General features: G+C 42.8%; 1 protein-coding gene across 10 annotated transcripts in view; it reads left to right on the top strand.

Moving 5' to 3' along the window:
- atp2b2 (ATPase plasma membrane Ca2+ transporting 2) overlaps positions 1-18194 on the top strand; it is a 73934-nt gene that overhangs the window by 49228 nt on the left and 6512 nt on the right. For 8 of the 10 annotated variants that reach the window (XM_053867108.1, XM_053867109.1, XM_053867112.1 and 5 more), the window contains 9 exons: positions 1737-1778; positions 3515-3676; positions 5025-5239; positions 5432-5674; positions 13475-13716; positions 13789-14023; positions 16679-16858; positions 16932-17019; positions 17091-17197. In XM_053867108.1, coding sequence (XP_053723083.1) covers positions 1737-1778; positions 3515-3676; positions 5025-5239; positions 5432-5674; positions 13475-13716; positions 13789-14023; positions 16679-16858; positions 16932-17019; positions 17091-17197 — 1514 coding nt within the window. The remainder of the gene's footprint in view (positions 1-1736; positions 1779-3514; positions 3677-5024; positions 5240-5431; positions 5675-13474; positions 13717-13788; positions 14024-16678; positions 16859-16931; positions 17020-17090; positions 17198-18194) is intronic. The other 2 variants (XM_053867114.1, XM_053867110.1) reach the window with 1 other exon arrangement.

The following is an 18194-nucleotide window of genomic DNA, read 5'->3' as shown; positions in this document are numbered from 1 at the left end:
CTTTGCTCAGGTCTGCGTTAAACACACACCACTGACACAATCAAACCTGATTTATTAGCTCAGCGTCTTCAGAGACCACTTAGAATGAGAAACGCTGTTTGTGTGTTCACCAAACGGGAGGTAAAACAATGTTAACGTAGTTCAATGTTGCTGAGTCGTCACTTAGCCCGGCCTCCCTGGAGGAATCAGGGAGTTTGAACCGAACACAGATGAGACCTGAGCTTCTGCGTAATTGAGACCTGATGATGTGGCGTCCTGGGACAGAGCAATTTGTCATCTTCAGTCAGACTCCAGAGAGACAAGTGCGCATGGAGTGCAATTGATCTGTGTTTTATTAGTTAGTTTCTTCTTATGAAATATTTGCTTTTCATATTTTCTTCTACTGACGCTGCCACTGCTAATTTGGCGTAAAATAAGACTCTATCAAAGACCAGTTTCTTCATATCAACATAGCGACATATATTTATTTTTTTTACACTTAATTCAACTTAAAAAAAAAGAATCATTTCAAGGCTCTTATTAATTTTGTCTGTGTATTTTTCTTTCATTTTCATCTGTTTTTAATTGTTTATATATATATATATATATATATATATATATATATATATATATATATATATATATATATATATATATATATTTATATATCAGTCAGATCTGGTCAGGTAAAATATTTTCAGTTCAGTAATAGCAAAATGAAAAGGCAAAGCGTTTAGTTTGTTGGGAGAACAGAACGAAGCAGTCAGTCGACACATGGTGGTCAAAACACACTCAAAGGTTAAAGTGCTGACATAAGATATACAAAAATATCCAGAACAGACAATAGAGAAACAAGTGATTGTATCAGCGAGTCAGACGGTAGAGATGGACAAAGAAGCAGAAGCAGGACCACAAAGTAAAGCCAAAATCCTAGCAAGACATGACGATTATGCAGCATCAGTGATGGACAGTTCATAGAGAGATCACGGACAAACTTACTGTGGTTGATATGTATGGCTCAAGGTGTGTACTTAAACATGGCCATATTTGAGAAGGTTTTTTTCTTCTTCAGTCAACTGACACTGGAATAGTGAGATCGGGAACTTCTGGCTCAGGAACGTCTTCACACCTTCCAAACTAGAAAGTCAGAAATCAAAGAAAGTCAGTCCTAAAACTATCATTTCGTGTCGCCAGTAGACTGAAAGTATGAAATCTCTTTATTGTCTCAGTTGTCAGAACTAGTGTTCTGATTTTCTTCCTGTCGTATGCTGTGTGTGAGTCCTGTCTTCAGCCTTGCACTCTTCTGTTCCTATTTGGTCGACTTTTTTTTTTTTTTTTTTTTTTGCATGTGCTGTGTACGTTTACTAAAACATCACTGTTGTTTCTTGTCTGCAATGTTCATCTTATTTGATCTCACGCTGCTGTCTCTGAGCGGTTTGGATGATGTCACAAAAGCGTATTCACCACCTCTTGGTCTTCTTTCATTGTCACTCTTCAAACATCCTGTCGTGAATTTTGATTACCTTGTTATCATCTTGTGAAGCAAAATTAACTTATTTAATTCCACGTTGTTTCCCAGTTGAGTCCCAGAAAATTAGAAATGAATGGATTCCATTGAGCTGAAGCCATTATCTTGGCACGTCATATTTCTGTGTGCTCTTCCTCACTCTGTCCACCTGTGTCCGTGTGATTATCTGTCAACATGATGTCTGCTTGTGTTTTATTTGTCGCTGCTGTCTGGTGTGTCTCCATCGTAGGTAAAATGCAAGATGGCAATATGGAGTGCAATCCAATGAAAGGTAACGCAACCTCCGCTCTCACCTCCTCGCTCCCTCCTGGTGCACGGGCTAAGCTCTGGGTCAAACGCAGGTGGCTTGTTCATTAGGAACCAGTCATTACATTTTCCTACCCCCGTCATTTTCTCCATAACCTCTTGAGACCCCAGTCTTTTTTGTTCCTCTCTGCCATAAGAAGAAGAGGTGTAACAACAAGTATTTTTAAAGAGGGTTGTTTTTTCAGAGGATAAAAGATGCCCTTGTATTTTGACAGTTGACTTATTCCAAAATATTATTGTCCATAAATACACTGGAGTGCTGGAGTCAAGACTGCCTAACCTGTGACCGAGTCAAGCCAAAACCAATGAGGAGGCTGAGACCAGGACTCAAACTGAATACAGAAGCTTAAGTTTGTCAGCCAGAGAAACTGGAATGATTTTTTTCTTTATAAATCTCGAACTGAAATGCTGTCATGCATTTTTCCTCTCTCCCCCCCAATTTGTCTTGGACTTGACTCAGTCTCAGGTCCTCAAACTCTTGGTCATGGACTTGGTCTCTGTGTGCTCTGGTTTCAGTCTTGACTTAGTCTTGGCTCAGGAGGTCCTGGCGACAACACTACTGCCTGGTAGCTCCTGCCATCTTGTTTTCACTTAAACACGTATAATGTTGTGACATCATACAAGATGGTGCAGAAGAAGAAGAAGGTGCAGCTCAAAGATTAAAAAACCCTCATTTGAGGACGCAGGTTGTCAAGATGTTAAAGGACCAGTTTTAAAACGGAGGGCAGACCCTGTGTTTGACCCAGACTTTAACTGAAGTCCTACTAGATCAGTCCACCCTCCTCCATTTTTCATCCATCCATCTTGTTGTCCCGAACTGCTGCTGTGATCTTCCAACCTCGAGGAAACTAAACACCTCGCTGGTGCCCACTTCTGCTTCCTTCTGTCTTTATTTGACTTGAAATGCTTTATGGTTTCTTCCATGATCAGAATCACCAAACCAATTCATCTTAACTTGTGTCAATAAAATGGTATAGGTATTTAATGATTATTTAAATTATTGTATTCGCTAATGTCATGGAATATTTCAAAGCTTGTTGTAAATGCAATTTTTTTTTTATTTCTTTTGCTTTTATTGTCTCAAATTAATCCACCAGTGATGAGACAGATCAGACACAAGACCCAAACAAGGGAGTTGAATAAGCAGACAGCATAAGCATAAATATGAGTGAAGCTAACCAAAGAGAGGAACAGAACCTGAAGGAAAAAGACCATATAATACCAAAATAAAAGCAATCTGTGACAACATGGTTTAAATGTTGTTGAATTGTCTTTCATTACATAACAGTTCAGACAGTGTTTTAGCTGCTTTGATTCTGGGAGATTGTTATGGACAAGTCAAGATAGTCATTTCAGAAAGAAGGCAATTACATTCAATATTAACAATTTTCATTATCTAACACGTCCGATTACTGGCTGCTTTGAAGATGGCAGAATGTCAGTGGTATTACCTTGACTTTTCAGATACTGTTCTGCTGTGTGACTCTAGTTGACGTGTAAAGAAGTCATTTTATACAACGTCCTTGTACTTCCTTAAAAGGAAGTAAGGGAGGAGAAGAAAATTGAATGGCGTTATGGAGCCGGCTCATATTCAATTGTTGATAATAACAAGTGCAGAAAATCGATTGACCACGGAGAGATTCTGAGAAAAGTCCTCCACTTCCTAACGTAGTTTCTGTCTCCTGTCTTTGGTGCTTTCAGGGAAGAAGCAGGATGGGGCTGCTGCCATGGAGATGCAGCCTCTTAAGAGTGCGGAAGGTGGCGACGAAGAAAAAGAACGGAAGAAAGTGAGCATCCCCAAAAAGGAGAAGTCGGTGCTGCAGGGGAAACTGACCAAGCTGGCTGTCCAAATTGGCAAACTAGGTATAACAAGCTGCACACTGTCAGGTCCATCACACCACTGGCAGAATGTTTCACACAAGGGTTTCAGGCATGTGGAGCACTTCAGCTTGGCTTTACTCTGAATGTTCTCTCATAATATTTTCATCTTCATTTCACAAAAAAACAATATTTCCCATGGAGTCAATCTATTTATTTATTGTCAGACTGTATCTTTTCCTGAACAAAGTGGGTTAACTTCCTAATTGAATATCATGTGAGCGAGATAAAGCAAAACTACTCTCCATATTTTTCTCATCAAGGCACATCACAGCAGTCTTTACAGCTGTATTTGATGGAGCTTCTAAGAAGCATAACTGACAGTTAATAAGCCACTTACAAGTGACGGGGGGGGGGACTACTGTCAGGGGTGATGTGTGTTAGCCTGAGGGTCATGACACCTGCTGTGACGCGTGGTTTACAGACTGAGGAGTCAGAGTTACAAGTGATGAGGCTTGAGTGCGACTAGAAAGAACAAGCTCTGAAATGAGTCTATCAGAGGTAGACGTTTGTTGCGGGAGATGGACTTTTAATACTTTTGTTGTTTTTAAAAAAAGGAATATTTGTTTCAACCAGTTAGAATTAAATCACTTTCTTTGAACATGAACTGAGTATTATTTTTTGTTATTCCTTTCTTATTCAATTTCAATCACATGCACCAATTTTGTTGATAAGTGCAATAAATATATAATATTCTGTCAATAATATACTGTAATTATAAGCATCAATCAATCCATAATGTTTATTAAAGTGTCATTTGAAAGAGAGACCTCGCCACGACTGCAGCAGAGGATGCAGCCCAATACAATCTTTTATCTTGTACAATTTGCATGTATAATATGCTGTTAGGATCTGTGGAAACAGATGGTTTGAATCTAGCTGTTAGTATTCATGAACAAAACCTACCACCATTTATGTGACTCACAAACCAGTTATTGGCTTCAACTGTTTCCATTACATGGAGTGTGTGTATTTAAACTAAATGTGTGTGTTAATTTTATTGAATTGCAGTGTAACCAATAGACTTACACTAGAATTTTAAATGTAATTCAAATGTTCATTGACTTCTCATTTGATTTATTCAGAAATATGGCAGTACCACTTGACGCTTCAAGTGTCATAGTTTACTACAACATCAAACTACATGTTACATGAATTGAAAATTCTCGTATTTAACAAGGGTTCTCCCCGGCCCCTAAGCAGCGTAGCAGCCCGCAATGCTGAGATTTCATGTTGTCGACATGTTGCAGTGTTAGTGCTGGGGAGAACCCTGTTTACTCTAGTTGATGTATTTGGTTTGTGTTGCTTATCCTCTGCATCACCCTTCCCTCAGGTTTGCTCATGTCAGCCATCACTGTCATCATCCTGGTCCTCTACTTCGCCATCGACACGTTCGTCTTGCAAAAGCGCCCCTGGTTGCCCGAGTGCACCCCGATCTACATCCAGTATTTCGTCAAGTTCTTCATCATCGGTGTGACTGTCTTGGTGGTGGCCGTGCCGGAGGGGCTGCCGCTGGCCGTCACCATCTCCCTGGCCTACTCTGTCAAGGTGAGTGGAGAGGGATGACTACCCTGCGATCATGTGTTATCATGAAGTCGTCCTTAAGTTGATTAAACTGGCCAGTTTTTCTTTCGAATGGCCTTATTTTACTTGTGATTCTGGTGATTTTATTGTGCTTTTCGCATTCAAAGGTTCGTCGTCAGTCGCACATTGATCGTTGCAATTCCTTCTCACCAACAGAAAATGATGAAAGACAACAACCTCGTGCGTCATCTGGATGCGTGTGAAACTATGGGCAACGCGACGGCCATCTGCTCCGACAAGACGGGCACGCTCACCACCAACCGCATGACAGCCGTGCAGTTTTACATGTGCGACGTGCACTACAGAGAGATTCCAGATCCAGGCGTTCTGCCTCCGAAAGCGCTGGATTTGCTTGTCAACGCCATCTCCATCAACAGTGCCTACACTTCAAAGATTCTGGTGAGGCCCAACTTTCCTTTCAGATACTGAGAGTAATTTCCTCTGCATAAATCTCATGAGTTAAACAGGCCTGGTATGTGCTGCCGCCGTCCTTGGCAGCTGCTTTAGATTCATCAGGTGTTCGCTCATCTTGTCACCTTGAGAGCAGTTTCTTTCTTATCATTGTTCAGACCATAACAGACTTTAATTGAATCCAATCTGTCTAAGTGCTCCCCTGTTTAGAGTGAATGCACAGAAAATAGGCTTAGTTAAATTTCAATCTTAAGCCAATTAACCCAGCCAGCCAAAAAAATAGAATTGAAATGGAGGCTCCAGACTATAGATAGATAGATAGATAGATAGATAGATAGATAGATAGATAGATAGATAGATAGATAGATAGATAGAGGACAGGGCTACAGTTGCCTCCGAACATTAAATCCAGACAAAGGAATGGCTGCTCAGAGAAGGAGCTGAGCCGGCAGGACATCTGCGGAAGATTTCACCTCCCACCCTCGAGGCACAATCAGCCCTGGTGTAAAAGGAGTGTTTTTAAATGATTGCCGCCGTGCGCTCCTGCATTTCTTTCTCTGGACCAGTACATTCATTCCTCTGGGTTCGGCTTCTGTTACATTTTGTCCCTTCCCCGAACAAACTGGAGAAACACTATGGTGAGCGAAGACCTCCACCAAGACACCCATTAGGAGACTTTGTCAGCATTTGAAATATCATTGATATGCATGTGTTCATCATTCCGCGATCAACGTTTCCTGCAAATGTGACTGAATTCCGATCACCCATTTCTGATCACGTGACCTCAATTGCAAGAAACCAACTGCACACTTGAGGGAGAATATTCAGGAAAGTTAGGAAAACTAGACCTTGTTGATACACTAGTAACAATTGAAATATACGCCTTTATCAACTGAAACATCTTTTTAATATGCTCTCGAGAGACAGTAGTAGTAGATACACCATGGAATCGCAGCTTCCCCTTTTTATCCAGCCCAAACTGAGGGGTTCTAGAACGCTTTTTACAGAGCACAACACAAAGCACTTACCTGCTGAATGTCCACTTTCCTTGTGGCATGAGTTCATGACCATGCACTTTAAGAAATCAGTTGAATGAGTCAGGGTTAAGCACCAGTGAGTGGCAGAGCACTCTCTGAGAATATTGTGTTTATTTTACATCTGGCATGTCAATCTGAGGTTCAACACTGGACTCTCATATAGCCGGTCCTCGGCTCACTGCGTTATGAAGGAATGGAACCCAGTTCTTTTTCTGACGTGGCATTAAGTAGTAGAAGTTTGTGTGCAAGATTGATATTGATGACAAAAAGGCTGTATATTGAAAAGACAATTCATTGACCGAGACATTGAAATGTTGTATGTGGCATGGATCATAAGCTGAGGGTCAGATGTATTTTGCCCAAAATATTCCATCACAACCCCAGAAGCTAAAAATGATCGTCCACTCATTGAATAGCAAAAGCACAACAATTTATTTTCTTAAAATTCAACAGTTGATTTACATAATGCCTTTTCTTTCTTAAAGTGCACCGTTAAGTCCAACTCTGGTCTCAGTTCTTGTGAAAAATGAGCGAGGCCCCTGCTGCTGACTTAATTCTGAGGGACATCACAGACACTCACACACACTTTTTAAGTGGATATGCAACAGAGGAAGCGCTTCGCTACACATCTGATGTGTCCCTGTTCTGCATACAGGAACTAGTTTGTGTGCCAGATTGATATTTATGGCGCTTCATAAGGAGCTTTGATGCGAATGTCAGATACTTCAAAAGTTGAATACCTTGAAAAAAATTAAACCGTTCATTTTTATACCGTTGCTTTGCAGAACATTCCACCGTCAATGTCTTCTTTTTCAGTGTACAGGACACTAGTTATATGCTTCCTAAAGTGGTCAAATAAACTGACAGAAAATGATTCTGCTGTTATTTAGCTTTAATAATTCGCTCCTGGAAGAAATTTCTTGGGCATTGCATCCGTGTGTACTTCCATTATTAAAGTATTAAACACCAGCGACTGCAGCTTAGCGTGGATTAAATAGCACCTGCTCTGCTCTCTTAATCACCTTACCCATGAAAAGGTGGAGTCACTCACCCACATGTGGGAAGCCTTGCAATATATCCCTGACCAGCCTTGGTTTTCACCAGAAGTCCAGAACTGTTAGTAAATGCCGTGAGGTAATGGAAAAGCTCAATCACATACATGCATCACATATGTGCTTTAATATATCCAAGACAGATGAAAGATGGAGGGGGTTGAACGTAATTATGGCGCTGAAAGTGTTTCTAAGAAACATTATTCACACCCACACTCCTCTCCCAGCAGTCCTTCGCGTCACTCAAGTCCAGTTGTGTGCGAGCTGTTGTGCTCTTATGTAAGAGGCCAATCCTGTGGGATGCCAGGACAGCTTGGAGTCCTTGATGGCCACCACACATATCCCTTCCTTGTTACTCGGCTCGCCGATGCGTGTCAACACGCACCGGCATGTCTCCTCATCGAGGAAGAAAGGCTGGCGTTTTTACATAAATTGAACGTATTCAGTAGCCGCATCAGGTTCTCTCTTACGAGTGTTGAATAATTCAAACTTCTTCTCCCGCACCAATTACGAGCTCAAAAACAATGAAGATATAATTCGCTCCTCCAGGGAGGTTTTGTTTTTCCTGCTGCCTGTCTGCAGGAAAAGTTATGATCGGATTTATCTGATAGTTTCAGGAGATAATGGACGAGGAGTAGATGATTACATTTTGGTGGGGATCTGGATTACCTTCTGGATCATGTTGACGCCATCTTGCCCACCGCAGCAAGAGCCCAGGTTCTACCCCAAGCCAGTTCTGGAACTCTACCGCCACCTGCTGCACCATTGAGCTTATGTGAATTTACTTCAATTGAAGCAGTAATATTTTACCACAGTATAGTACAGTAAATATTTGCTCCTATGGATGGATGGAACCTGGGTAGAAGAGAGCTGCTTAGTGGAGATCTGCACTCTGAATGCTTTTATGGTTGGAAAGTAAGGTCCAGGTGCCGTTTTGAATTGTTGTTTTCTACTCACAAAATACTAGTTTTTCAATACTGACAGGTAAGTACTGGGTTTTATTCCTTCATCTTCAATATCCTAGTTATTTATAAGCAAAGTCCTAGATCCTAAAATGTGTCTCGACGTATCTCACGCATGCTGATGGTACGTGAATGAATCATTCATGTTTTCAAATGAGATTTGAACAATCTCTGCATTCTATTTCCCTTCCCTGTGAAGACAGAAGTAGAAATCCAAATCAGAAAGCAGGCAGGAAGTGGACGACAAACCACACTTGCGTGTCCTAATCATAAACTGGACAAGTGCCTTAGTGGCCTGCAGCATGCCTCCAGACCTCGGCCCAGTTGGCTGGTACACTCATGTTGAGAACTAGAGTATGCAGTACCTCATAGACAAGAGAGGGGGCCAAACCAGGAGCTAATACTGTGTTTAAAAGAAAAAAAAAAGGTTCATAATGGTGTTATTATGGGAGAGAGGTTTCCAAGACATGCTGAAACTGGAGAAAGCTGGTTGAGGAAATGGAAATGGAAAGAACAGGATGCTGGGATTAAGGAGAGCCCCAGGTGGACGAGGAAGCAAGATTGCCAGCTCTCCCTCTGGCATATGTCCTTGCCCACAGAAGCACCCAGAGACCAGAGAGAGGGCAGCTGGTGGTTTGCCACGTCCAGTCCAGAGCTTGCCAACTCCAGACTGTAGTCGTGCCAAAGACGGTCCTTGTGTCTTGATACCCATGTTAGTCTGAATGGCAGTGGAATGATGCAGGGGGCCTTTTTCAGTTCTCTCATGATCGGCTTATTTCCTGGGTGTGAGTAGTCATGGGTATTTCTGGTCTAAATGAACATAGAATCCTCAGAGATGTGCATTCATTTCTCCTATATTCGTCAATTTCTTCTACTTGAATTTCAACTTCCATTTTTATTTATTTTTACGGATGGTCCGATCGATCACCGATCGTGATCGGCCAATTTTCAGCGGGAGCCGGCACTCTGATGAAGCCCCGCTGGTTGCGACGTGTTCGCTCCTCTCTACTAGCTGCTCAATAAGCAGCGGCATGTCTACTGTGGAGCTTCTTTCAGTCTGTCATGTAAAGTTTGCATCCTGCAGCACACACACGGGAAAATGCTCTGCAGGGAAGCGCCTTCAAATTAAACACACCATTTAAAGCAACAGCACTTGACGGAGCACAGAGAGTTTTCTGGGCTCATGAAAGTGAGACGCTGGTTTCTCAGCAGCAGGCAGCAGTGGGTGCTGTTTTTTTTGTTCCAATGTAGATCAAACCTTTCCACCAAACAGGTGTCTGAAGATTTGGTTAAACTGCGCTTGCTTTTTTTTTTGGATGGAAATTTCTCCTCGGAAATTAATAAAGTATTTATCTATCTACCTATCTATCTATCTGCTTGATCGGTTGAAACAAAAACCGCCCCTGCCCAATTGCATTGTGTCGTAGCTGAACACATTTTCAAAACTCACACAGTCGTACCTGAAAATACCCCCCTCCTCCTATGGCAGCTGTTAAACCCAATCCAAATGAACTTGTTTTCTTTTAAAATAAAATAGTTGGTAGCAATATAATGTGAAGTATGGATCCCTGTTAGAGCTGGAGTTGCATGTTGCCCTGACCTTGTTTGCGAATCTCTAATAAGTGTTTTGGTCTTCGGTGGCCGGTGTAGCCATGTTCCTCTGCTAATGAAAGCCCCCTGAATATTTCAGGGACATTGCGGAGGAAGCACGTCTTGCATCCCCTCATTAACCCATGACAGACTGCGTGTCTCTGATGTAATCATCGGTCATTAGGGAGAGCATCAATCTGGTTATTTACCACAAAACCACTATAAAGTATTTATGCTGTGGTCTGTGTTCAAGAGACGCGTGGCTCAACGTTGGACCAGATATGTCCAATTACGCGGGAACAGGGGGCCGGAGCAGTGATTGGGTTTTAATGATTAATGAGATCTGTGGCTGAAATCTTCCGCTCTGAGCAGCTGCCGTGAGGAAGACATGCAAATAGATCCGAAGCTCGATGTGTTCCACGGCAAGTCAGCGTGCAACAGGTGCGTTCAGTTGCCGCTGGTTTCCAGTCGAGGCAGCATTGACCTCCGTCTTGCTCACCTCTCCAGTTTCTTTTTGTCCAAGGTTGTTTGCATTTATATGCAATATTCATTCATTCAGTGTTCAACTGGTAGCTGTCGCAGAAGATGCAGTTGCCCTCGGGAATCCCAAACTGCTTGTCACTGCAGCTGTTAAAGGCTGGTTTCAGAGAACTCACCCCTCCTCTCACACCATTGGTTCTCTGCTTTTTTGTTTTTGTTTCTGTTAGGGTAAGACTCTCCTGTCATTCGCCCATTTATGAAGCTATCAAGGGAGGTGAAGAGGAGAGTGAAGGCAGCGTGGAACAGTCAGGGGTGATCTGTGACTGAGGAGCTCTGTAGGATAGAAGTGAGACTCAGGAGTCAGAGTGAGATGAGTCAGAGATGGAGATGCCAAGGATGTTATTGGGATTGACTCCAAAGGACAAGATCAGACATGAGTCTAACAGAGGGAGGAGTTTGGTGAGCAAGTGAAGGAGGACAGATGATTGACTGGACCAAGGGTGTTGGAGATGAGGAGCCCAGAAAAAGAGGTGAAGAGGAGGGTTCATGGGTGTAATTTAGGAAGGAGATGAAGAGGACAGGTGTCAGCAAGGTGGACGATCAGGATAGGTTCAGATGGAGGAGGCTAACTTGCCAAGGAACTCCTGAAAGGAAACGAAAAAGGAGGAAGAAGAAGGTCAAAAAATAGTCCCTGCTACAGCTGTACAGACAGGTTTCAAATGAAATTCTGGATTACAAGATCTGTTTCCAGCACAGCCCCTGATCAACACCCGTCTCTGTGAGTCTGGATCCTCATGGGAATAGAATCGAATGTTTCCACATTGCTTCCTTGTTGTTTTGTGCTGAGTCATTCTAAATGAAAATGGTGTCATGTTTACATTTACTTACATTTACGCTGATCAGATCTGTATTTAAGGAAGAGTCTCTGTGCTGAAAAAGGTTTGGGGCGAGACACGGTCCTCGTCTTCCCTGCGTGTCAATTTAATACAGTGATTTAATGGAGCTGAGCTCAGGGAATACTAAGGAGTACAGATGGTGATGGATGGAGAAGAATAAGAGACGTGTGAAGTGAGATGAGTGAGAGCTCTGCCAGAGAATCAAACCGGAGAGTGAGAATCCCCAAGAGGCCGAGAGCACCCTCTCTTTTCCTGAGTCCCTTCTCAAAGTATGATTGCAGTGTTTCCATGGCAACGCTGAACCTTCCACACAGTGACCACATAGCGCTCACACACACACACACACACACTCTCTGAGCTATGCTGTACAACCATCACAGGAAACATGGTGAAAAAATGCTTGCGTAACAGGAGATCTCCACCACCCGAAACATACAGTTAATAATATGCTGACTGGTGACCAACGGATCTTCTAAATGTCCCGGAAGGACATGATCTCACAGGAGACGATCCCTGAATGTTCTTGCAAATGGATAGGATGTGACATGTCACATTTAATCAGTTTGTTATTTATTAAAACACCAACGCACACACAAAAAACACATCCTAATTTTACCTTTTTTATCATTATTTATTTTAAATCTGAAATATCTGCTATATTTTAGTATCTTACCTACATGTAAACCAACATACTTTTGGGTCCTTTTTTGATTTTATTTCATTTTGGGGGACTTTTTGATCATCCCCAAGCATTGTCCCCCCAGTCTTTGACATTTTCCAAAAAGTTTTTTTTGTTTTATATTAGTAGTAGTAGTAGCAGTGGAAGTAGTAGCAGTATCTGTCCTTTTTGACATTTACAAAAAATGTCAAATGTTAAAAAAAAAATCTTTTCTTTGTCACATTGAAGTGATTGTGATTAAATATCATGCTGTTCACATAGTTTTAAATCTTGAAGTTGTGTAATTGAAGATATTGTATTTAATGTAAGCAAATTGTCAGAAAAATTGCCTGATAAAGTATTTAAAAAATAATGACAAAATGATAAACTGTTTTCACCTTTTTGGGGATATTTTACGTTTTTACACTCATTTGGTTGAACATAAGGGGAGGAAGAAGTGTAGTTAGACGTGTACCATGAAATGTGCGTTTATGGAGGACCTCAAGGGAGATAGATAAATATATGTCCAAATAAAGTCATTGCCCAAACACACAAACCTCCAGATCACAGGAGATATTATAAGAAAGAATTATTACCAACATGCTGTTTTTGTGTTTGCAGTTGCTGAGTCAAATTTACTTTAAAAAGCTCTTCAAAAATCCAGAGTCTGGCTAGTTAATCCTGAATACTCTCACTTTCAGGTGGCCAGAGATGATCCTCTTTGCTAAACTTTAAATCATAATCTGTTGCTTTCAAGTTCAGAAATGCTGAAAGTTGATCGATAAACTTTATAATTTAACATAGAGATTTTTGATCTCCCACCGAGCTGCGCCTCAGTCTTCTGGGCTCCAACTCTGTCTCATTACAACCTGCAGCTATTCCAATCCTTTAAGGTGCCGCGGAAAGAGAAATGTCACTCATTGAGTAGGTCACGGATGACACATTCGCTCCTATACTCCTATCCTCTTGTTAAGTCCTTGAGAGATTAAAATAATGTCCACAGGGGGCTTCATTTTTGATCCAAAATTAACACACAGGTGAAATGATTTCACGGTTGCACCAAAGTTTTCTCTGGAAATGGCTTCAACTGACAACTTCTTCACATCTCTGCAGCCCCCAGACAAGGAAGGCGGTCTGCCGAAGCAGGTGGGCAACAAGACCGAGTGTGGTCTCCTGGGATTGGTCCTGGACCTGAAGCGGGATTACCAGCCAATACGGAAGCAGATGCCCGAGGAGAAGCTCTACAAAGTCTACACCTTCAACTCTTCCAGGAAGTCCATGAGCACAGTCATCAAATTACCAGACGGCACCTTCCGCATGTACACCAAGGGAGCCTCTGAGATCGTCCTCAAAAAGTCGGTCTTTGTTCTCGGCATTCAGCAGGAACACGGGACTCAAACACATGGGGTTCACTGTCGTCTCTCCAGGTGCAACTGTATCCTCAACGAGCTCGGCGAGCCCAGGAATTTCCGTCCCCGAGACAGGGATGAGATGGTGAAGAAGGTGATCGAGCCCATGGCATGTGATGGTCTCCGCACCATCTGTGTGGCCTACCGGGACTTCTCCAGCTACCCTGAGCCTGAATGGGACGAAGAAGGCCTCATCCTCACAGACCTCACCGCCCTGTGTGTCGTGGGCATCGAAGACCCCGTCAGGCCCGAGGTAGGAGAACGCTTGATCCTGGGAAGAGTGTGATGAATGACTCGGATGATGCAGAGGCTCAGCTGAGGCTGCTTGAAGCTGTGGTGGCAAATATTGCCATCCTTTCTGATTGGTAAATTCATTTGCAGAATTAATTTGGAATGAAATGAAGTTTGGAGGTCAGGTTTATTCACAGTATAGTCTCAAAGTGGTTCATTCGTGGGAGGAAATTCGGTTCATTTTATTATAGTAATCTATCCTCGCGAGAGGAGGGGGAATGATCCTGACCAGAAATGGAACTTTTCTTCTGCTGGAAAAAAAGGGCTTGACCACCTCTAGGGGTCTACCTGTGCACGTCCGCCTTATCATGAGCCACTTCTTCTCACCTTCACCCTTGACCTTTAAGACTTGCATTTGCACGGTTGATACCTTCAAAATTGTCACATGCCATTATTGTTTTATACGCTCATTATTCCGTCGTTCCAAGGAGCACGCTCTGAAGTGGAATAAAGTATTTTACTTGAAGGAAATTGTGGCTATAATTGGGAGAGGTACAGAGCAGTGGATAGAGATAGAGCAGGGAAATTGACCTGACATGACATCTGCTCTGCTGCATTATTCAACCTTTCAATTCCTTTTTCCATCTCCCTCCTCAGCCTTAACAAGCCTCCCTCAGCTGCACTCTGAGGGCTGGCACTTCAGGGACCCTTAAACAATCTCACAATATTTGGCCCTGGAGCCCAGTTAGTTTAAGAAGTTGCACACCCTGGTGTATCGCACAGCTGCAACATTGCTGTGGTCCCCAGCGAGTGTTTACATTCCCCCCAATTTATTATCTGCTCAGCAGAGTTCCACATATCTTCACCACAAAGAAAGAGTCGCTGGCTGTGATGAGGGCTGCGGTTGGCTCCATCTGTAGCTGTCCCTGGACTCTTGAAAGTTCAAGAGTCTTGTTCTACAGTGAGGGAAGGATGGAGTGTGTTGCCGTTGATCTGTGTCAGACTGAGCATGAGCGAGCGAGTGGATAGATGGACAACAGCAGTAAATGGAAATGTTTGTCTTCTCTCATTGCCCCTGTCCTCATCCATATGGACTCATGCTTCCATCTCTGCCATTGAACATAAAGAAATTTCTCTAAAATGTCATAATAATGCTGCAAAATTTATCAACATGATGCGCCCCAATTGGATTCTGTCCCATTGCCAAGTTCTCATGCACATCCCAGACATCTTATGTGGGGAGTGATGAATACAAATTTGCAGGAGGACCTTCATGGTGCTACCAGTTCATGCAACACATTTTATAAAATAGATTTCACCTGATTTATATTTTTTTCTTCTCCATGATGCATTGTTTGACTTTTACAAAAATAAAATAAATACGTAAATACATTTTCGTGAGTCTCACTGTCAACATCCATTGGAGGTGATGTAGTTTTTAGTTCATTTCAACTTGGTTTTAAATTCAATTCTGAGCCAAACATTCCATACCCTGTAAATGTATTTGAAGCTCATACCGGCCAGACAAAATGTCTTAGAGGGCCAGATTCAACCCTGAGGCCTTGTGTTTGACACATCACACCAAACACAAAATACCTGTTAGCCTAACATCACTTACACAAATGCAATAAAATCCAGCAGACTCAACATTGCACTTCCCCATGAGCCATGAGAGAGATGAAGGAAAACAAAAAGAGCAGCCAGATCTGTTTCAGAGACACTGACAGGAGGATTCTTTTTCAGTTTCACCTAGTGGCCTCCCACCCAGGTCCTGACCAGATTGTATTTTTAATAAGCCTCGTCTTCTTCTGCGCCTCCTCCTCTTTCGGATCAGGTCAACGAAAAACAATGGTAATGCAAAGCAGAAAACAAACAGCCACGAAAAGGCACTTTGGGAGTTGATGCCTCCAAGACAAGGAGATGGATTTGATAAATAATATTAGCAACAGTAAGAGTGAAAACACATCCGGACCTGAAGAATATATTTGCTTACACATCGAGTAATAAACTGTGTTTTAATTCACTTGCTTAACTCAACTATTCATGTAAAGCAACCCCTACTCCTGTCAGTTCCTCGCCTATGGCAGTGAACTTTGAACTCCATGAGAAAATGTGATCTGGTTCTACAGACCATCATTGCTTTGACTCAAAGAAAAGGATGGGCGCACAATCCGCTTTATTTTTAAAGTGATGTGTTCAGTTCAGATTAAAGGCTGGTGACACCCCCAAACAAATGTCCTCCCTGTCCAGCCGACAAGTTGTGGTTTTCCACCTCAACACTCATTTCAGGATCACACACACGAGCTGTCATTTGGCGTCTTTCCAGGAGGTGGTGGATTATTTTTGTGTTTCTCAGCGAGCGCGTGCCCTCATTTGTTCGTGGTGTGCGAACTGCCAAATGCCTTTGAGCAAGAAGTATGTTTATTCCTGCCTCCGTGTGCGTGTCCAAACCATGGCGTGTATTTCTGTCAAAATGTATGTGTCAGAGAGAGTTCATGTTCGTGGATGGGCGTTTCTGTTGTGTACACTTTTGCTTACGTGGGCATGGAGTGCAGTGCTCGCTCGCCCACACTGACCTTCGCCACATTTCTGAATGCTGGTTGATTTCCCTGCATCCATCTGTGCGCAATAGCTGCTGCTGCCTTCTCTGTGAGTGACTCGCTGTGTTCCATCTCAGGTTCCTGGAGCCATACAGAAGTGCCAGCGAGCCGGGATCACAGTACGCATGGTGACGGGCGACAACATCAACACAGCCCGAGCCATCGCCATCAAGTGTGGCATCATCCACCCTGGAGAGGACTTCCTCTGCATCGACGGCAAGGAGTTCAACAGGAGGATCCGCAATGAGAAAGGAGAGGTGGGCAGAGAACCTGGACACAGGAAGCTGCTTGTTCATAAACACAATAATCCATGTTTTTTTGGTGGTGCAGGTGGAACAGGAGCGCATGGACAAGGTGTGGCCGAAGCTCAGAGTCTTGGCAAGGTCCTCCCCGACCGACAAGCACACGCTTGTTAAAGGTATCGTAGCTCTGCTGGTTTTAATGACCTCACAAAGGGATGCGCTGGTTAAAACCCCTGTCTGTTGCCAGGCATTATTGACAGCACCATGGTGGAGCAGAGGCAGGTGGTGGCTGTGACGGGGGATGGAACCAACGACGGTCCTGCGCTGAAGAAAGCTGACGTTGGCTTCGCCATGGTACTTACACACAGAAGTGGGAGGAGGGTTGCGTGGTTTGGGGAGGAGAGTTGGAGACTGATGAAGCAGAGGAAGAGGCCATTACTGAGAGCGTGAGGACGGCAGGTGTGACTGGAGGATGATGATGGCTCCCTTGGAGGGGGTGAAGAAGAAGAGTAACAGTGTCACCTAGTGGAGACTGTTCATTATCTGTTACAGTTGACAGCCTCTGGGAAAGCCGTGTTCTCCCACTCAATAATGCTGAAGGGACAGAACTGTTAGAGTTAAGGCCTCTAATTTCAGTACAGTTGAGGCGGTAGATTATGTAGACGATGAAACCTGTTAAAGCTTCAATGAAGTTCCCTTTATTGCAGATTGTCACAGTCCAAGCACATCGCATCCAGTTGTTAGAGAAGGCATTTAGGTATATGCACTTGTGCATGTGTGTGTGTGGAACAGGAAAGCAATGGAATGTATGACGATATTAACAGAAATAAAGTTGACATACGAGTAATTCTGGCAATAATAATAGTTATCTCCTTACTCTAGTAGAATCATCCAGTAAATTAAACGTACTAGATCTCTCATATTACAGACAATGAAATATCACTCTGTAATTTGATTTGTATACCAATTCACATAAACATCTCAGTATAACAATATGAACAACAACAATCATGCACCGGCCAACAATGAACAAGAGATGCACGGAGCCCTGGAAGCGACATGCATGACTTTATTTATTTTTTTAATCCTGAGTTAACAGTTATCTCAAGATCATTTTTATCTCGAGATAACTGTTATCTCCTGATAATTTGTATCTCTAGATCATTTTTATCACGGGATAAAAGAAAAATAATCACATTCATGTCACTTCCAGGGCTCTGTAGAAATGTAACAAGCACCGAGAAAATCTACAAACTAGAACGGAACAGTCTGAATCACTAATTGACATCCCTCAGACATGTCCTGCATGAATTATCGCCCCTGCCCAGCAGATGACGCCATGCTTAATAGA

Source organism: Synchiropus splendidus, chromosome 6 (genome assembly GCF_027744825.2).
Source record: "Synchiropus splendidus isolate RoL2022-P1 chromosome 6, RoL_Sspl_1.0, whole genome shotgun sequence".
Lineage (NCBI taxonomy): Eukaryota > Metazoa > Chordata > Actinopteri > Syngnathiformes > Callionymidae > Synchiropus > Synchiropus splendidus.
Note: the sequence above shows the minus strand (reverse complement) of the source record. Positions and strands in the feature narration are given on the sequence as shown.